Source organism: Anopheles marshallii, chromosome 2 (genome assembly GCF_943734725.1).
Source record: "Anopheles marshallii chromosome 2, idAnoMarsDA_429_01, whole genome shotgun sequence".
NCBI classification, from domain to species: Eukaryota; Metazoa; Arthropoda; class Insecta; order Diptera; family Culicidae; genus Anopheles; species Anopheles marshallii.
This window is the reverse complement of record NC_071326.1, coordinates 26,938,364-26,959,606: the sequence shown is the minus strand read 5'-3', so window position 1 is coordinate 26,959,606 and position 21,243 is coordinate 26,938,364. Positions and strand designations below refer to the sequence as shown.

The window sequence follows — 21,243 nt, the reverse complement described above, 5'->3', positions numbered from 1 at the left end:
AGCCGGTGCTAAAGTGGTACAAGGATGGTACTGAGCTGAAGCCGGGCGACATTCATCGCATCATTACCGGCCAGGACGGTAAATGCTGTTTGGGAACGTACACATGCGAGGCGGTTAACTGTATGGGATCGGTTAGTAGTACCGCCTCACTGCACGGCTACGACGGAATCGCCGATGAAGGACCGTTACCACCGGAAGGAGCTGCACCACTCGTGAAGGACGCCTCGCTATCCACGATACACGAGGAACGAACGTCACAAATGTTCGATACGGCCGTATCGTACGAGAGTGCGGCAAGTAACGGTCGTGGGGAGATATCGTTCACCTTTGATGGAAAGGAGGTATCGGTGTCGCTATACGAAACGCCGGAACTGACCAACGACGAAGCGTTGCAGATAGTGCAAATGTTCGCCGACCAGTTGCATCAGAATATTAACGAAAACGAAAACGTTACCAACATGCCATCGTTACGATTCGTGAAGGAAACGTCCACCTCCGGTCAGCTGGTAATGGAAGCCCTTGTTATAGACGTGCCGGTGGTGGAGGATAACAATGTGTTCGAAGATGATCGCCGGACGGACTTCGATATCGATGAAATGCACGACGAAAATACGTTCACGTTCGAAAGTGGTATTGCTTCATCGAAGGTACGCACGCATCGCCAAAGTAGCAACGAACAGGATGAATTCCGCAGCATGACACCGTCGGATCATTCAGATCTGGAGCAAGATGTGATGTTGAGTATTCTGAGTAGGGATAGCGTACCAGTGCTAACGAGCCCGGCCAAAACGGCAGACGTAGCGGCAGGTGCCGACACTGCTGAACGGTTGCAATCGCTGGTCGAGACGGTCATCTATCATCTTGCGTCGATTCGTGAAGAAGTGCGAAGCCAGACGGATCTTGCCATTACGGCAAATTTCAGAGAAAGGAGTGAAAAGATTTTAGCAGACATCCTTTATCCAGTGCAGCAGCTGCACAAACATTTGTCTTGTCCTGTGGTTTTGGAGAATTTGCTAGATCCGCTGGAACATCTGGCCCGGGGATTGAGTGTAGTGGAAAAATGTGTTCAAATCGGTGGATATAGCCGCACGTTTGTCTACCGTACAAGCGTTTGCATTGTGGAAGGATGCGGCAAACAGGTATTGAACTGTCTCACAGATATGCGCATACTGGCTGGCCAGCAACTCGATGCGGATTTTGTCACGCAACAAAAGATCTACATGGCACTGCTGGAGGTGCAGACAAGCATTGAATCGGCGCTGGAGAGCATACAATCACAACGCATCCTTGAGGATGCCGATTCGGTTGCGGCTCGGCAGGATCTGACCAGCATCGTTACAAATCGTTCCATCTTCGAAGACATCGATTTCATTCTGAAGGCTGACGAACCTATTGGTGGGCTGCAGATCAAAAACTTGCAAATAACAGTGTTGGAATTCGAAAAGTCCCTAGCGACCATACTTACGATTGTTTCTCAGTCGGAAAATTGCAACGTACGATCGGAAATTGCTAGGTTCGGGTTGACGGAGGTGTTGCTAGAATTAAAGAACAAGACAGAGGTACTGCTAGTGCAGAGTACCGAGCAACGTCAGCAGAGAATAGTTACAGAAGAGATGAAACCGGCCGTTACAGAATTGAACAGCTTGGTAGAAACGGTGGAAGCAAACGAATCATACGCAGAGGTGATCAACTGTCTCAACGATATGTTTGTGCCTTTGGAAGAAATGAAAACGGCACTTTCGAAGCTGTCGAACGAGCTGCGCCATGTACCCGAGAAGGAGTACAGCAGCAATCAGGCACTTGAGCAACAGATTGAAGAGTTTTATGAATTGATTGTACACCTTAAGGAAGAGATACAACGAACGAGCAAAGAATACAGCCACAATACGGATGTATTTGAGCGGCTAGAAGATTGTCTCAACCGTCTATTCTGCATTCATACCGCAGATTCCATTGACGATGAGGAATGCGCAAGGATGGAGATTGTGTTAATACAGCTTTTGATGAATCATCTAACAAAGATCGAATTGGCTCTTCAAGAGAAAACTGAACAAGAAATGCTTTCCTATTTGTCGACTGCTTTCTTGAATGTGCATGATAATTTACAACACTTCAGCTATATGCGCTCGAACAGTAAATATGAAAAGATACGACAAGATATATTGCAGCACGCTAGAAAGATGGTCTTTTACCTAATCGAAAAGGAATCCTCCGTTACCTCAACGGAGGAGCGACGTAAGGCAATTTTTGAAATAGCGCTCTTTTCGATTCACAGTGATTCAGCACGGATGAAAGATGGATTGGGGAAGAATTTTTCAGAAATATTGGGTGATAGTGATGAATTACACAGTGTAGTAAAGTGCTTACACGAATTTGATGAATGCACAGCATCATCATTGAAGGCCCATGAGCAGTGCATATTTTTTGATAATGAATCAGCATTTGATTCGTTACTTAAATTTGCTACAACTATGCGGCAATGTTGCGAACTTTTGGACGAACAAACAATAAACAATTCGTATGATTCTAACACGGTAATCACTTCTCTGGAACGTTTTCACGTCGCAGCGGATAATTATTTTCGTAGTAATGAAAATAATATGGCACATTTGTGTCAAAATTTGTGCGAACACTTGAACGTGTTGATAATGTCTTGGAAAAGAAGACAAACGAAAAGCACTGATATCAGCGATACTGTATCATCCACTACTCTTGACTCAATGAAGACAAGTGTAATCGAAATCCGAAAAACAATTGAAACCAGATCGCCTACTCTCAATGTGGAGCAACCGCTTAGTGCATTGGAGTACACAATTAACGAGCTCGTGGGTCAGCCTATGCAGATGCAAAGCATCGAGCTTGTGAACGCCATCGCATCACCGATCGCGAAGGTGACCGAGACATTGAAGAACATCGACCTACAATCGGCTCATGTAGAGCCGACGGTAGTGTTGGAGGACTGTTTGCTCCAAATGTGTGAGTCATTCGAAAAGGCACAATCGGAACACTCTGTAGAACAGGCCAAGGAAAGCACTGCTCATAGCAAACTGCTCGAGACGGTTACTCATGTACAGCACGACATTCGTGAGTGTATCCAGCAGAAGAAGGACACCAGGGCAAAGGCATCGCAGATGCAACAAGGAGCTCTGGAATCACTGAAGCAATCGCTGTCTGATGTGCAACAGCTCATCAAGACGGAGATTGTAGTGAAAGATGTTTCGAAGCCGTTGTTCGCTTTGGAGAGTACGATCAACGAGCTCGTGGGTCAGCCTATGCAGATGCAAAGCATCGAGCTTGTGAACGCCATCGCATCACCGATCGCGAAGGTGACCGAGACATTGAAAAACATCGACCTACAATCGGCTCATGTAGAGCCGACGGTAGTGTTGGAGGACTGTTTGCTCCAAATGTGTGAGTCATTCGAAAAGGCACAATCGGAACACTTTATAGAACAGGCCAAGGAAAGCACTGCTCATAGCAAACTGCTCGAGACGGTTTCTCATGTACAGCACGACATTCGTGAGTGTATCCAGCAGGAGAAGGACACCAGGGCAAAGGCATCGCAGATGCAACAAGGAGCTCTGGAATCACTGAAGCAATCGCTGTCTGATGTCCAACAGCTCATCAAGACGGAGATTGTAGTGAAAGATGTTTCGAAACCGTTGTTCGCTTTGGAGAGTACGATCAACGAGCTCGTGGGTCAGCATATGCAGATGCAAAGCATCGAGCTTGTGAACGCCATCGCATCACCGATCGCGAAGGTGACCGAGACATTGAAGAACATCGACCTACAATCGGCTCATGTAGAGCCGACGGTAGTGTTGGAGGACTGTTTGCTCCAAATGTGTGAGTCATTCGAAAAGGCACAATCGGAACACTCTGTAGAACAGGCCAAGGAAAGCACTGCTCATAGCAAACTGCTCGAGACGGTTACTCATGTACAGCACGACATTCGTGAGTGTATCCAGCAGAAGAAGGACACCAGGGCAAAGGCATCGCAGATGCAACAAGGAGCTCTGGAATCACTGAAGCAATCGCTGTCTGATGTGCAACAGCTCATCAAGACGGAGATTGTAGTGAAAGATGTTTCGAAGCCGTTGTTCGCTTTGGAGAGTACGATCAACGAGCTCGTGGGTCAGCCTATGCAGATGCAAAGCATCGAGCTTGTGAACGCCATCGCATCACCGATCGCGAAGGTGACCGAGACATTGAAGAACATCGACCTTCAATCGGCTCATGTAGAGCCGACGGTAGTGTTGGAGGACTGTTTGCTCCAAATGTGTGAGTCATTCGAAAAGGCACAATCGGAACACTCTGTAGAACAGGCCAAGGAAAGCACTGCACATAGCAAACTGCTCGAGACGGTTACTCATGTACAGCACGACATTCGTGAGTGTATCCAGCAGGAGAAGGACACCAGGGCAAAGGCATCGCAGATGCAACAAGGAGCTCTGGAATCACTGAAGCAATCGCTGTCTGATGTCCAACAGCTCATCAAGACGGAGATTGTAGTGAAAGATGTTTCGAAACCGTTGTTCGCTTTGGAGAGTACGATCAACGAGCTCGTGGGTCAGCCTATGCAGATGCAAAGCATCGAGCTTGTGAACGCCATCGCATCACCGATCGCGAAGGTGACCGAGACATTGAAGAACATCGACCTTCAATCGGCTCATGTAGAGCCGACGGTAGTGTTGGAGGACTGTTTGCTCCAAATGTGTGAGTCATTCGAAAAGGCACAATCGGAACACTCTGTAGAACAGGCCAAGGAAAGCACTGCTCATAGCAAACTGCTCGAGACGGTTACACATGTACAGCACGACATTCGTGAGTGTATTCAGCAGGAGAAGGACACCAGGGCAAAGGCATCGCAGATGCAACAAGGAGCTCTGGAATCACTGAAGCAATCGCTGTCTGATGTCCAACAGCTCATCAAGACGGAGATTGTAGTGAAAGATGTTTCGAAACCGTTGTTCGCTTTGGAGAGTACGATCAACGAGCTCGTGGGTCAGCCTATGCAGATGCAAAGCATCGAGCTTGTGAACGCCATCGCATCACCGATCGCGAAGGTGACCGAGACATTGAAGAACATCGACCTACAATCGGCTCATGTAGAGCCGACGGTAGTGTTGGAGGACTGTTTGCTCCAAATGTGTGAGTCATTCGAAAAGGCACAATCGGAACACTCTGTAGAACAGGCCAAGGAAAGCACTGCACATAGCAAACTGCTCGAGACGGTTACTCATGTACAGCACGACATTCGTGAGTGTATCCAGCAGAAGAAGGACACCAGGGCAAAGGCATCGCAGATGCAACAAGGAGCTCTGGAATCACTGAAGCAATCGCTGTCTGATGTGCAACAGCTCATCAAGACGGAGATTGTAGTGAAAGATGTTTCGAAGCCGTTGTTCGCTTTGGAGAGTACGATCAACGAGCTCGTGGGTCAGCCTATGCAGATGCAAAGCATCGAGCTTGTGAACGCCATCGCATCACCGATCGCGAAGGTGACCGAGACATTGAAGAACATCGACCTTCAATCGGCTCATGTAGAGCCGACGGTAGTGTTGGAGGACTGTTTGCTCCAAATGTGTGAGTCATTCGAAAAGGCACAATCGGAACACTCTGTAGAACAGGCCAAGGAAAGCACTGCACATAGCAAACTGCTCGAGACGGTTACTCATGTACAGCACGACATTCGTGAGTGTATCCAGCAGGAGAAGGACACCAGGGCAAAGGCATCGCAGATGCAACAAGGAGCTCTGGAATCACTGAAGCAATCGCTGTCTGATGTCCAACAGCTCATCAAGACGGAGATTGTAGTGAAAGATGTTTCGAAACCGTTGTTCGCTTTGGAGAGTACGATCAACGAGCTCGTGGGTCAGCCTATGCAGATGCAAAGCATCGAGCTTGTGAACGCCATCGCATCACCGATCGCGAAGGTGACCGAGACATTGAAGAACATCGACCTTCAATCGGCTCATGTAGAGCCGACGGTAGTGTTGGAGGACTGTTTGCTCCAAATGTGTGAGTCATTCGAAAAGGCACAATCGGAACACTCTGTAGAACAGGCCAAGGAAAGCACTGCTCATAGCAAACTGCTCGAGACGGTTACACATGTACAGCACGACATTCGTGAGTGTATTCAGCAGGAGAAGGACACCAGGGCAAAGGCATCGCAGATGCAACAAGGAGCTCTGGAATCACTGAAGCAATCGCTGTCTGATGTCCAACAGCTCATCAAGACGGAGATTGTAGTGAAAGATGTTTCGAAACCGTTGTTCGCTTTGGAGAGTACGATCAACGAGCTCGTGGGTCAGCCTATGCAGATGCAAAGCATCGAGCTTGTGAACGCCATCGCATCACCGATCGCGAAGGTGACCGAGACATTGAAGAACATCGACCTACAATCGGCTCATGTAGAGCCGACGGTAGTGTTGGAGGACTGTTTGCTCCAAATGTGTGAGTCATTCGAAAAGGCACAATCGGAACACTCTGTAGAACAGGCCAAGGAAAGCACTGCACATAGCAAACTGCTCGAGACGGTTACTCATGTACAGCACGACATTCGTGAGTGTATCCAGCAGGAGAAGGACACCAGGGCAAAGGCATCGCAGATGCAACAAGGAGCTCTGGAATCACTGAAGCAATCGCTGTCTGATGTCCAACAGCTCATCAAGACGGAGATTGTAGTGAAAGATGTTTCGAAGCCGTTGTTCGCTTTGGAGAGTACGATCAACGAGCTCGTGGGTCAGCCTATGCAGATGCAAAGCATCGAGCTTGTGAACGCCATCGCATCACCGATCGCGAAGGTGACCGAGACATTGAAGAACATCGACCTTCAATCGGCTCATGTAGAGCCGACGGTAGTGTTGGAGGACTGTTTGCTCCAAATGTGTGAGTCATTCGAAAAGGCACAATCGGAACACTCTGTAGAACAGGCCAAGGAAAGCACTGCTCATAGCAAACTGCTCGAGACGGTTACTCATGTACAGCACGACATTCGTGAGTGTATCCAGCAGGAGAAGGACACCAGGGCAAAGGCATCGCAGATGCAACAAGGAGCTCTGGAATCACTGAAGCAATCGCTGTCTGATGTCCAACAGCTCATCAAGACGGAGATTGTAGTGAAAGATGTTTCGAAACCGTTGTTCGCTTTGGAGAGTACGATCAACGAGCTCGTGGATCAGCATATGCAGATGCAAAGCATCGAGCTTGTGAACGCCATCGCATCACCGATCGCGAAGGTGATCGAGACATTGAAGAACATCGACCTACAATCGGCTCATGTAGAGCCGACGGTAGTGTTGGAGGACTGTTTGCTCCAAATGTGTGAGTCATTCGAAAAGGCACAATCGGAACACTCTGTAGAACAGGCCAAGGAAAGCACTGCTCATAGCAAACTGCTCGAGACGGTTACACATGTACAGCACGACATTCGTGAGTGTATTCAGCAGGAGAAGGACACCAGGGCAAAGGCATCGCAGATGCAACAAGGAGCTCTGGAATCACTGAAGCAATCGCTGTCTGATGTCCAACAGCTCATCAAGACGGAGATTGTAGTGAAAGATGTTTCGAAACCGTTGTTCGCTTTGGAGAGTACGATCAACGAGCTCGTGGGTCAGCCTATGCAGATGCAAAGCATCGAGCTTGTGAACGCCATCGCATCACCGATCGCGAAGGTGACCGAGACATTGAAGAACATCGACCTACAATCGGCTCATGTAGAGCCGACGGTAGTGTTGGAGGACTGTTTGCTCCAAATGTGTGAGTCATTCGAAAAGGCACAATCGGAACACTCTGTAGAACAGGCCAAGGAAAGCACTGCTCATAGCAAACTGCTCGAGACGGTTACACATGTACAGCACGACATTCGTGAGTGTATTCAGCAGGAGAAGGACACCAGGGCAAAGGCATCGCAGATGCAACAAGGAGCTCTGGAATCACTGAAGCAATCGCTGTCTGATGTCCAACAGCTCATCAAGACGGAGATTGTAGTGAAAGATGTTTCGAAGCCGTTGTTCGCTTTGGAGAGTACGATCAACGAGCTCGTGGGTCAGCCTATGCAGATGCAAAGCATCGAGCTTGTGAACGCCATCGCATCACCGATCGCGAAGGTGACCGAGACATTGAAGAACATCGACCTACAATCGGCTCATGTAGAGCCGACGGTAGTGTTGGAGGACTGTTTGCTCCAAATGTGTGAGTCATTCGAAAAGGCACAATCGGAACACTCTGTAGAACAGGCCAAGGAAAGCACTGCACATAGCAAACTGCTCGAGACGGTTACTCATGTACAGCACGACATTCGTGAGTGTATCCAGCAGGAGAAGGACACCAGGGCAAAGGCATCGCAGATGCAACAAGGAGCTCTGGAATCACTGAAGCAATCGCTGTCTGATGTCCAACAGCTCATCAAGACGGAGATTGTAGTGAAAGATGTTTCGAAGCCGTTGTTCGCTTTGGAGAGTACGATCAACGAGCTCGTGGGTCAGCCTATGCAGATGCAAAGCATCGAGCTTGTGAACGCCATCGCATCACCGATCGCGAAGGTGACCGAGACATTGAAGAACATCGACCTACAATCGGCTCATGTAGAGCCGACGGTAGTGTTGGAGGACTGTTTGCTCCAAATGTGTGAGTCATTCGAAAAGGCACAATCGGAACACTCTGTAGAACAGGCCAAGGAAAGCACTGCTCATAGCAAACTGCTCGAGACGGTTACACATGTACAGCACGACATTCGTGAGTGTATTCAGCAGGAGAAGGACACCAGGGCAAAGGCATCGCAGATGCAACAAGGAGCTCTGGAATCACTGAAGCAATCGCTGTCTGATGTCCAACAGCTCATCAAGACGGAGATTGTAGTGAAAGATGTTTCGAAACCGTTGTTCGCTTTGGAGAGTACGATCAACGAGCTCGTGGGTCAGCATATGCAGATGCAAAGCATCGAGCTTGTGAACGCCATCGCATCACCGATCGCGAAGGTGACCGAGACATTGAAGAACATCGACCTACAATCGGCTCATGTAGAGCCGACGGTAGTGTTGGAGGACTGTTTGCTCCAAATGTGTGAGTCATTCGAAAAGGCACAATCGGAACACTCTGTAGAACAGGCCAAGGAAAGCACTGCTCATAGCAAACTGCTCGAGACGGTTACACATGTACAGCACGACATTCGTGAGTGTATTCAGCAGGAGAAGGACACCAGGGCAAAGGCATCGCAGATGCAACAAGGAGCTCTGGAATCACTGAAGCAATCGCTGTCTGATGTCCAACAGCTCATCAAGACGGAGATTGTAGTGAAAGATGTTTCGAAGCCGTTGTTCGCTTTGGAGAGTACGATCAACGAGCTCGTGGGTCAGCCTATGCAGATGCAAAGCATCGAGCTTGTGAACGCCATCGCATCACCGATCGCGAAGGTGACCGAGACATTGAAGAACATCGACCTTCAATCGGCTCATGTAGAGCCGACGGTAGTGTTGGAGGACTGTTTGCTCCAAATGTGTGAGTCATTCGAAAAGGCACAATCGGAACACTCTGTAGAACAGGCCAAGGAAAGCACTGCTCATAGCAAACTGCTCGAGACGGTTACACATGTACAGCACGACATTCGTGAGTGTATTCAGCAGGAGAAGGACACCAGGGCAAAGGCATCGCAGATGCAACAAGGAGCTCTGGAATCACTGAAGCAATCGCTGTCTGATGTCCAACAGCTCATCAAGACGGAGATTGTAGTGAAAGATGTTTCGAAACCGTTGTTCGCTTTGGAGAGTACGATCAACGAGCTCGTGGGTCAGCCTATGCAGATGCAAAGCATCGAGCTTGTGAACGCCATCGCATCACCGATCGCGAAGGTGACCGAGACATTGAAGAACATCGACCTACAATCGGCTCATGTAGAGCCGACGGTAGTGTTGGAGGACTGTTTGCTCCAAATGTGTGAGTCATTCGAAAAGGCACAATCGGAACACTCTGTAGAACAGGCCAAGGAAAGCACTGCTCATAGCAAACTGCTCGAGACGGTTACACATGTACAGCACGACATTCGTGAGTGTATTCAGCAGGAGAAGGACACCAGGGCAAAGGCATCGCAGATGCAACAAGGAGCTCTGGAATCACTGAAGCAATCGCTGTCTGATGTCCAACAGCTCATCAAGACGGAGATTGTAGTGAAAGATGTTTCGAAACCGTTGTTCGCTTTGGAGAGTACGATCAACGAGCTCGTGGGTCAGCATATGCAGATGCAAAGCATCGAGCTTGTGAACGCCATCGCATCACCGATCGCGAAGGTGACCGAGACATTGAAGAACATCGACCTACAATCGGCTCATGTAGAGCCGACGGTAGTGTTGGAGGACTGTTTGCTCCAAATGTGTGAGTCATTCGAAAAGGCACAATCGGAACACTCTGTAGAACAGGCCAAGGAAAGCACTGCTCATAGCAAACTGCTCGAGACGGTTACACATGTACAGCACGACATTCGTGAGTGTATTCAGCAGGAGAAGGACACCAGGGCAAAGGCATCGCAGATGCAACAAGGAGCTCTGGAATCACTGAAGCAATCGCTGTCTGATGTCCAACAGCTCATCAAGACGGAGATTGTAGTGAAAGATGTTTCGAAACCGTTGTTCGCTTTGGAGAGTACGATCAACGAGCTCGTGGGTCAGCCTATGCAGATGCAAAGCATCGAGCTTGTGAACGCCATCGCATCACCGATCGCGAAGGTGACCGAGACATTGAAGAACATCGACCTTCAATCGGCTCATGTAGAGCCGACGGTAGTGTTGGAGGACTGTTTGCTCCAAATGTGTGAGTCATTCGAAAAGGCACAATCGGAACACTCTGTAGAACAGGCCAAGGAAAGCACTGCACATAGCAAACTGCTCGAGACGGTTACTCATGTACAGCACGACATTCGTGAGTGTATCCAGCAGGAGAAGGACACCAGGGCAAAGGCATCACAGATGCAACAAGGAGCTCTGGAATCACTGAAGCAATCGCTGTCTGATGTCCAACAGCTCATCAAGACGGAGATTGTAGTGAAAGATGTTTCGAAGCCGTTGTTCGCTTTGGAGAGTACGATCAACGAGCTCGTGGGTCAGCCTATGCAGATGCAAAGCATCGAGCTTGTGAACGCCATCGCATCACCGATCGCGAAGGTGACCGAGACATTGAAGAACATCGACCTTCAATCGGCTCATGTAGAGCCGACGGTAGTGTTGGAGGACTGTTTGCTCCAAATGTGTGAGTCATTCGAAAAGGCACAATCGGAACACTCTGTAGAACAGGCCAAGGAAAGCACTGCACATAGCAAACTGCTCGAGACGGTTACTCATGTACAGCACGACATTCGTGAGTGTATCCAGCAGGAGAAGGACACCAGGGCAAAGGCATCACAGATGCAACAAGGAGCTCTGGAATCACTGAAGCAATCGCTGTCTGATGTCCAACAGCTCATCAAGACGGAGATTGTAGTGAAAGATGTTTCGAAGCCGTTGTTCGCTTTGGAGAGTACGATCAACGAGCTCGTGGGTCAGCCTATGCAGATGCAAAGCATCGAGCTTGTGAACGCCATCGCATCACCGATCGCGAAGGTGACCGAGACATTGAAGAACATCGACCTTCAATCGGCTCATGTAGAGCCGACGGTAGTGTTGGAGGACTGTTTGCTCCAAATGTGTGAGTCATTCGAAAAGGCACAATCGGAACACTCTGTAGAACAGGCAAAGGAAAGCATTGCTCATAGCAAACTGCTCGAGACGGTTACTCATGTACAGCACGACATTCGTGAGTGTATCCAGCAGGAGAAGGACACCAGGGCAAAGGCATCGCAGATGCAACAAGGAGCTCTGGAATCACTGAAGCAATCGCTGTCTGATGTCCAACAGCTCATCAAGACGGAGATTGTAGTGAAAGATGTTTCGAAACCGTTGTTCGCTTTGGAGAGTACGATCAACGAGCTCGTGGGTCAGCCTATGCAGATGCAAAGCATCGAGCTTGTGAACGCCATCGCATCACCGATCGCGAAGGTGACCGAGACATTGAAGAACATCGACCTTCAATCGGCTCATGTAGAGCCGACGGTAGTGTTGGAGGACTGTTTGCTCCAAATGTGTGAGTCATTCGAAAAGGCACAATCGGAACACTCTGTAGAACAGGCCAAGGAAAGCACTGCACATAGCAAACTGCTCGAGACGGTTACTCATGTACAGCACGACATTCGTGAGTGTATCCAGCAGGAGAAGGACACCAGGGCAAAGGCATCACAGATGCAACAAGGAGCTCTGGAATCACTGAAGCAATCGCTGTCTGATGTCCAACAGCTCATCAAGACGGAGATTGTAGTGAAAGATGTTTCGAAGCCGTTGTTCGCTTTGGAGAGTACGATCAACGAGCTCGTGGGTCAGCCTATGCAGATGCAAAGCATCGAGCTTGTGAACGCCATCGCATCACCGATCGCGAAGGTGACCGAGACATTGAAGAACATCGACCTTCAATCGGCTCATGTAGAGCCGACGGTAGTGTTGGAGGACTGTTTGCTCCAAATGTGTGAGTCATTCGAAAAGGCACAATCGGAACACTCTATAGAACAGGCAAAGGAAAGCATTGCTCATAGCAAACTGCTCGAGACGGTTACTCATGTACAGCACGACATTCGTGAGTGTATCCAGCAGGAGAAGGACACCAGGGCAAAGGCATCGCAGATGCAACAAGGAGCTCTGGAATCACTGAAGCAATCGTTGTCTGATGTGCAACAGCTCATCAAGACGGAGATTGTAGTGAAAGATGTTTCGAAGCCGTTGTTCGCTTTGGAGAGTACGATCAACGAGCTCGTGGGTCAGCCTATGCAGATGCAAAGCATCGAGCTTGTGAACGCCATCGCATCACCGATCGCGAAGGTGACCGAGACATTGAAGAACATCGACCTACAATCGGCTCATGTAGAGCCGACGGTAGTGTTGGAGGACTGTTTGCTCCAAATGTGTGAGTCATTCGAAAAGGCACAATCGGAACACTCTGTAGAACAGGCCAAGGAAAGCACTGCACATAGCAAACTACTCGAGACGGTTACTCATGTACAGCACGAAATTCGTGAGTGTATTCAGCAGCAGAAAAATATCAGAGAAATTTATAATTCTGATTTACTTAAGACGGTTCATGTAGAGCAAATGGAATTAAATGAAAATAATTTGATGGTTCATAAACATGGTGGAGCTAAAGAGCAACTGTTAGATCAAGAGGTTAAGAAAATAGCCGAAGAAGACGCCGAGAAACAAACCAAAGGTGAAGAAATTCTGAAGAAACAGGTAGACGAAGAAGTTATGAAGTATCAGGGCGAAATGGAAGCAACAAAGAAGCAGGAAGAGAATAAAATCCAAAAGAAGAAGGCTGACGACGAATCCAAAAAGAAGCTGGAAGAGGAAGAAACTATAAAGAAGAAGTCCGGTGAAGAGGGCAAGAAGAGAAAGGCAGAGGAAGAAGCAAATAAAATACAGGAAGTGGAAGAAGCTACTAAGAAGAAGATCGAAGAAGAAGATAAGAAAAAGAAGGCAGAAGAGGAAACTAAGATGAAGCAGGTAAAGGAAGATGCCAAGAAACAGAAACAATCCGAAGAAGAGGTTAAGAAAAAGCTAAAGGTAGAAGAGGAAAACAAGAAGAAGCAGGATGAGGAAGAAGCTACAAAAAAGAAGGCAGAGGAAGAGGCTAAGAAGAAGAAGGCAGAAGAAGAGGCAAAGAAAATACAGGAAGATGAGCAGGCTGCTAAGGAAAAGGCTGAAGAAGAGGCCAAGAAAAAGAAGGCAGAAGATGCTGCCAAGAAGAAACAGGAAGAGGAAGAGGCCAAGAAAAAGAAGACGGAAGAAGAAGCCGAGAAAAAGAAGAAGGCAGAGGAAGAGGCTAAGAAGAAGAAGGCAGAGGAAGAGGCTAAGCGAATACAGGAAGAGGAAGAGGCTAAGAAAAAGAAGGCAGAAGATGCTGCCAAGAAGAAGCAGGAAGAGGAAGAGGCAAATAAAAAGAAGACGGAGGAAGAAGCCAAAAAGAAGCAGGATGAGGAAGAAGTCGAGAGAAAGAAAAAGGCAGAAGAAGAGGCTAAGAAGAAGAAGGCAGAGGAAGAAGCTAAGAAAAAGAAGGCAGAGGAAGAGGCTAAGAAGAAGAAGGCAGAGGAAGAGGCAAAGAAAATACAGGAAGAGGAGAAAGCTGCTAAGGAAAAGGCTGAAGAAGAGGCCAAGAAAAAGAAGGCAGAAGATGCTGCCAAGAAAAAACAGGAAGAGGAAGAGGCGAAGAAAAAGAAGGCGGAGGAAGAAGACGAGAAAATTAAGAAAGCAGAGGAAGAAGCTAAGAAGAAGAAGGCAGAGGAAGAGGCTAAGAAGAAGAAAGCAGAGGAAGATGCAAAGAAAATACAGGAAGAGGAGAAAGCAGCTAAGGAAAAGGCTGAAGAAGAGGCTAAGAAAAAGAAAACGGAGGAAGAAGCCGAGAAAAAGAAGAAAGCAGAGGAAGAAGCCAAGAAGAAGCAAGAAGAGGAAGAGGCAAATAAAAAGAAGGCAGAGGAAGAAGCCAAAAAGAAGCAGGATGAGGAAGAAGCCGAGAAAAAGAAGAAGGCAGAGGAAGAGGCTAAGAAGAAGAAGAAGGCAGAAGAAGAAGCCAAAAAGAAGCAGGATGAGGAAGAAGCCGAGAGAAAGAAAAAGGCAGAGGAAGAGGCTAAAAAGAAGAAGGCAGAGGAAGAGGCTAAGAAGAAGAAGGCAGAGGAAGAGGCTAAGAAGAAGAAGGCAGAGGAAGAGGCAAAGAAAATACAGGAAGAGGAGAAAGCTGCTAAGGAAAAGGCTGAAGAAGAGGCCAAGAAAAAGAAGGCAGAAGATGCTGCCAAGAAGAAACAGGAAGAGGAAGAGGCGAAGAAAAAGAAGGCGGAGGAAGAAGCCGAGAAAATTAAGAAAGCAGAGGAAGAAGCTAAAAAGAAGAAGGCAGAGGAAGAGGCTAAGAAGAAGAAGGCAGAGGAAGATGCAAAGAAAATACAGGAAGAGGAGAAAGCAGCTAAGGAAAAGGCTGAAGAAGAGGCTAAGAAAAAGAAGGCGGAGGAAGAAGCCGAGAAAAAGAAGAAAGCAGAGGAAGAAGCCAAGAAGAAGCAAGAAGAGGAAGAGGCAAATAAAAAGAAGGCAGAGGAAGAAGCCAAAAAGAAGCAGGATGAGGAAGAAGCCGAGAAAAAGAAGAAGGCAGAGGAAGAGGCTAAGAAGAAGAAGAAAGCAGAGGAAGAAGCCAAAAAGAAACAGGATGAGGAAGAAGCCGAGAAAAAGAAGAAGGCAGAGGAAGAGGCTAAGAAGAAGAAGAAGGCAGAAGAAGAAGCCAAAAAGAAGCAGGATGAGGAAGAAGCCGAGAGAAAGAAAAAGGCAGAAGAAGAGGCTAAGAAGAAGAAGGCAGAAGAAGAGGCTAAGAAGAAGAAGGCAGAGGAAGAGGCTAAAAAGAAAAAGGCAGAGGAAGAGGCTAAGAAGAAGAAGGCAGAGGAAGAGGCAAAGAAAATACAGGAAGAAGAGAAAGCAGCTAAGGAAAAGGCTGAAGAAGAGGCCAAGAAAAAGAAGGCAGAAGTTGCTGCCAAGAAGAAACAGGAAGAGGAAGAGGCCAAGAAAAAGAAGGCGGAGGAAGAAGCCGAGAAAAAGAAGAAAGCAGAGGAAGAAGCTAAGAAGAAGAAGGCAGAGGAAGAGGCTAAAAAGAAGAAAGCAGAGGAAGAGGCTAAGAAGAAGAAGGCAGAGGAAGAGGCAAAGAAAATACAGGAAGAGGAGAAAGCTGCTAAGGAAAAGGCTGAAGAAGAGGCCAAGAAAAAGAAGGCAGAAGATGCTGCCAAGAAGAAACAGGAAGAGGAAGAGGCCAGGAAAAAGAAGGCAGAGGAAGAAGCCGAGAAAAAGAAGAAAGCAGAGGAAGAAGCTAAAAAGAAGAAGGCAGAGGAAGAGGCAAAGAGAATACAGGAACAGGAGAAAGCTGCTGAGGAAAAGGCTGAAGAAGAGGCCAAGAAAAAGAAGGCAGAAGATGCTGCCAAAAAGAAACAGGAAGAGGAAGAGGCTAAGAAAAAGAAGGCGGAGGAAGAAGCTGAGAAAAAGAAGAAGGCAGAGGAAGAGGCTAAGAAGAAGAAGGCAGAAGAGGAAGCCAAGAAGAAACAGGAAGTGGAGGAAGCAGCAAAGAAAAAGAAGAAGATGGAGGAGGCTAAGAAGAAGATGGCAGAAGAGGAAGCCAAGAAGAGGCAAGAAGAGGAAGAAGCTGAGAAAAAGAAAAATGCTGAAGAAGAGACCAAGAAAAAGAAGGCAGAAGAGGAAGCCAAAAAGAAGAAGGCAGAAGAGGAAGAAGCTAAGCAGAAGAAGGCAGAAGCGGAAGCCAAGAAGAAACAGGAAGAGGAGGAAGCAGTAATCAAAAAGAAGAAGGAGGAGGAAGCTAAGAAGAAAATGGCAGAAGAAGAGGCAAAGAAAAAACAGAAAGAGGAAGAGGCAACTAAGAAAAAGACCAAAGAAGATGCCAAGAAGAAGAAGGCAGAAGAGGAAGCCAAGAAGAAGCAGGAAGAAGAAGAAGAAAGGATTAAGAAGCAGAAGGACCAGGAAGAAGCTAAAAAGAAGACGGCAGAGGAGGAAGCAAAGAAGAAACAAGAATTGGAGGAAGCGACAAAGAAGAAGGCCGAAGAAGAGGTTAAAAAGAAGAAGGCTGAGATAGAATCCAAAGAAAAACAGGAAGAGGAAGAAGCTAAGAAGAAGATAGAGATTGAGGTCAGCAAGAGGAAAGCCGAGGAAGAAGCTAAGAAGAAACAGGAAGACGAAGTTAAGACAAAGAAGATCCAGGAAGAAGGCAAGAAAAAGAAAATTGAAGAAGAGAAAGCAAAGAAAGAGAAAGAGAAAGTTAAACGAAAGAAGACTGAGGAAGTAGCTGTAAAGAAACAGGAGGAGGAAGTTGCTAGAAAGAACGTAAACGCAATCAGTTCGCAATCATCATCCTCTGTCCGGGAAGGGGCGACTCTTTCTGACGCATCCAGCAACCGGAATGCAAAGTTGATGATTAAAATCCAAACGCTGTTTGACAATTTCCATCAAATGTTGTTGGAAATCAAGCGTATGTTCTTGACAAATAATGCAGGTAAGAACCTGTCTGCTGAAATAAGCAACGTGAAGCGTAGCATCTTAACGTCCGAGGATCTTGAGTTTTGCGATGTTGAAATGCCGCTTCTGAAGCTTTTCCATACTCCAATTGCTACATTCATCGACATGTTATCCCGAATTGACCTGTACTCGGAACAACCCGAAACATGGAAAGCATTGGAAGATGGTGTGCTGCAAGTGCTTGAATCATTTGTACAGCTGCAGCAGAGAAGTGAACACCTCCAAGGAACAGAATGGCGAACAGTGTATACGCTCTACCGAACCATAATAGTACTTTTGACTGAAACTAGACAATGCATTTATCAGCGACGAACTACGCAGGCGGAGACTGAGCTTGCATTGAGCAAAACGAATGTGGAGCTGCAACTGTTGCAAAAGGATCTCGAGTATATTCGATTAAACTCAACCGATCGAGCAGATCTTGCATCCAAAACCGTAGAATCGTACTTTGCTTTAGTTTGTAGGACCTTAACCCTGTTACACCCATCAGTAGAGGCCACTATGAAGAAGCCATCGTACTCGACATGTGTGAACCTTTTGCTACAGCTCACTGTGCCGGTGCACGATCTGGTAAAGGAATTGCCTTCGGGCACGGGCTGCACTGTAGACTGTGTAACTCCAGCGCTGAAGCATAACTTGAGACAGTTGTATCGCGTCGTTTCATTAATGTCCCAGCAACATATCACCAGGATACGCAACGAGCGCGAAGTTACGATCGTGGAGGAGTTAAGACGGCATTTGTTGAGCTTAGATAAGGTTTTGAAAGCACTGCTCGATCTGCACAGTAAGGTAGAAATGCAGAAGGAGCTTCTAGACACCATACGTCGAAACTTGATTACGTTGAAAAGTGTCATGATGCAGGTCAGGACGGATTACTGTATACCGTCGCTGGTGGAGAAGGACGATCAGTTGCTGTCGGCGTTTGAGATGGTGGTTGAAAAATTGACGATCAACCCACTGCAGCTAGACTCCGTCGAGTATCTTCGATTGCTAGCAGAATCTCTGGAGAAGTACTGCGACATTATGCGCAGACTTAGTAACAATGTCACGATTTCCGATTGGTTGTTGCGTTACCAGCTACAGTTGCTGAAGATTTTCGACACGATCGAGTTTTGTCTGAGCGAGGAACAGTTTATAGTGATAGGTAGCAAGGAGAAGTACACACGTACCAGCACGCAAGATGCGATACACGCTGTGAAGCAGATGATAACGCACTATAAGATCACTAGCAGTCAGCAGCAGCAGGTACGCCGTGACCAAGCATCGGAACCAACCCATATCAAGGTGATTGCGGCTCGCCAGGGACTCACAGACACGCCCGAACCTGTGGCGCGAAGTGTCCAGGAAAGGAGTCCTAGACGTACGCCGGATGTTAGACAACAGCGCTCCGACACTGTGCGACGTCATGCTACCAGAAGCCCGCTCGGTTTGCGGGACGATCCGCCGCGCAGCTCGTCCAGGTGTAGCCTGGGGGCGCTCCCGTCCAAACGTGGGCCATCGTTTGCGGTGTACCTGAAGAATGTATTCATCGAACGAGAGCACAGTTTCAAGCTGCTGTGCGTGGTGCTGGATTCGGAAATCGATGTACGGTGGACGAAGGATGGTAGCGATATCACCCAAACCGGACGCTACCGAATGGTGCAGAAGAACGGGCTGATTACGCTGCAGGTGGACCATGCCGAGTACGAGGATACGGGCGTGTATGCGTGCCACGTATTCAACAACTACGGCCAGTCGTTCAACAAGTGCACCGTCGAGGTGTATGATACCAGCGATGATATCATCTGCTCGTCATTCAGCATACCGCACAAAATGGGTACGTACGGTTTTCTTCTATTTTTAGCAATGGTTGATTTGTTCAATGATGATCTCTACCGCACGGCAGCATTTTCGGATTGTCCGCCCGCGCGTAGAACGCTCGGTGCAATGGATACTAATTTTATCGATCACACCGCGTCTGCCAATATAGACAAATTAGTATTTTTGGCGATCGTTTGTTTGCCGTTTCGGAACAAAGCAAACATGGCGTGCGAGACATGACGAGGAGTGGACAATGTTGAGCGTTTATTACAAGCGACAACCAGTCGTAAAAATATCCTTCATGATCATGATGGCAGGTAGCTTTGAGGCTGATGATAATTGTAGTAGAAAGCTTATTTACACAGCAGATGATCTTGCTTTTATGTATGCCAAATTGGTGAAAGGCTTTGCGCGGACCTTTGAACATCATTGAACAAATCAACTTATTTGCCAAATTGCTAACAAAGGACTCGAATGGTCTCACTGGTTATCTCTGTAATATATTGTTTTTGCATTTATTTATGACAAACTAATGTTCTCTTGTTTCCAGTAACTTGGTAAACAGTCAGTAAACCGTTCGTTTTACAGCAACTGTAAAGACTCTCGATGCTTTTATATTACAAATTATGTGCGTAAAACGTATAATACAGGGAACATTCATTGATCCTGTTTCTTATACACCTCTGATACATGGACTCTGTTCAAAAACCAATAATACCCTCTACAATCCACGTTCGAGGCGGTGATATCTTCTTTTTCATCGGCACAACAACCTCAAAGCAGGTCTAGGCCTGCCATTTCTGGCTTTCTGTGACTTTATTTACCCGTAAGCCCTGCTTATGGAGGATTGCTCCGGGTGGGATTTTGGTCCGGTCCGTTCGTCTGAAGATCGACGCCGCTACTATCATGCCACCGAGCTGCCCCCGAGGTGATGATATAGAAATGGTTAAACTAGCCTGTAATTTATAAGGATCAAAAAGCTTCTTTCTTTACACAAAATCCAATTGTACTACTAGAGAGGCACAAACTTTTGTGTTTGTCTTTGCTTTCTCTGACTAAATCACTTACTGCGGTTCGTAATAAGAGTCACGCATTTGGCATTACTCCATCGCATTGCAGAATGCTGCGGCGGGCGTTGGATGATGTAAAGCTTGTTTTGGGCATCGTACCCAAAAATATCTCGCAGCAATATGATCCGCTGCTGCCGGTGGCAAACCAACACGCAGAGTGAAGAAAAAAGTAAAACGCTTCGGCTTACCTGTGACGTGTTAGTGCGCTTGTTCGTCAACCGCTATTGATACTGAACAAAGAAATGCCACAAGAGGGGAACCATAGTACTGCGAGGCCAGAAAAAACCCGATATAGTCCAACATCGTTATTGATCCAATCGAGCAACGAAACGTTATTTAAACCCATTTCAAGTCATGCCATCCGTTAAGCATGATGTGCGCCATCTTGCACGATGCACATCCCAGCCTGCCGAATGGCCCGATAGTGCGTTGTGCGCTGGGCACGCACCCACCAACCTGCCGCACGCACCTACGCAGTGCGTGTGTCATTGAATCAATGAGTATTGACCTACTAAATATAGCGGTCTCCTTCGGCCGGCTAAATAGGCTAATCAACCTCCCTTTCAGTTGCATTTGGGCTATAAATATAGCAGCAGCACAGTTCAGCGCATCGCCAAACTATGTCACAGCCAGCGTAGGTGGTGGCGTGAGTAATTGGACCATTGTGTCACTAAATAGCGAACCTACCCGTGATCAATGTTGATCGAGCCGACGGGGGCACACGGTAACCGATCGATCGAGCCCTGGCCCTCGTTCTTGGCACGGTCGCACGTTCGGCGGAAGAAAATCCGTTCGACCCGATCGGGTGTGACATAGTTGCGACGCGAGAATACCTGCAACCGTCGCACGCACCGCACGATTTTAGGCCTCGCGCAAACATTGTCCCGCACCGGTGTGTCCGATTTGTGTCCGATTCGTAACCGCACCGACAATGGTGCGTGAAAATTGAACTGTCCTGCACTCTGTGAAGTGCGCTTCACTTCTCCGACAGCTTTCGCCTGTACAGTGTGTCGTCACGGTCTCGCTGTGGTCCGAGGTGGGCTAACACGTTTGCTGGTGGATCACATTTTTTGTGCATTTAAAGGATTTGTCCGGTGCTTTCTTTGGGCGTTTCTCGGTTTCCCGTGGTGGTGCACATTCTTCTAATATCTGTCCAATTTCCTTCCCATACTCGCCACAGATTCCCGACCTGGAACGTGAGCTGGTTTTAGGTGTTTGGTGTAGTGTCGATCGATCGTAAGCGATCGGGA

The 21,243-nt window shown here is 47.6% G+C and overlaps 1 protein-coding gene across 1 annotated transcript; it reads left to right on the top strand.

Moving 5' to 3' along the window:
- Positions 1 to 2,837: 2,837 nt before the first annotated feature.
- Positions 2,838 to 21,193, top strand: LOC128717748 (titin homolog). Its single transcript, XM_053811466.1, has 4 exons — positions 2,838 to 16,382; positions 16,452 to 16,815; positions 17,614 to 18,939; positions 21,174 to 21,193. The coding sequence occupies exons 1-4, from the start codon at positions 2,838 to 2,840 to the stop codon at positions 21,191 to 21,193; spliced, it is 15,255 nt and encodes a 5,084-aa protein (XP_053667441.1).
- The last annotated feature ends 50 nt before the right edge of the window (positions 21,194 to 21,243 follow it).

Bases quoted from the DNA above. Each gene is read 5' to 3' on its own strand.
- LOC128717748 (XM_053811466.1), top strand. From the start codon at position 2,838: ATGCAGATGCAAAGCATCGAGCTTGTGAACGCCATCGCATCACCGATC. The intron at 16,383-16,451 runs GTAATCAAAAAG...AAGAAAAAACAG, and splicing joins AACAGGAAGAGGAGGAAGCA to AAAGAGGAAGAGGCAACTAA. The intron at 18,940-21,173 runs GTACGTACGGTT...TACTCGCCACAG, and splicing joins CAGCATACCGCACAAAATGG to ATTCCCGACCTGGAACGTGA.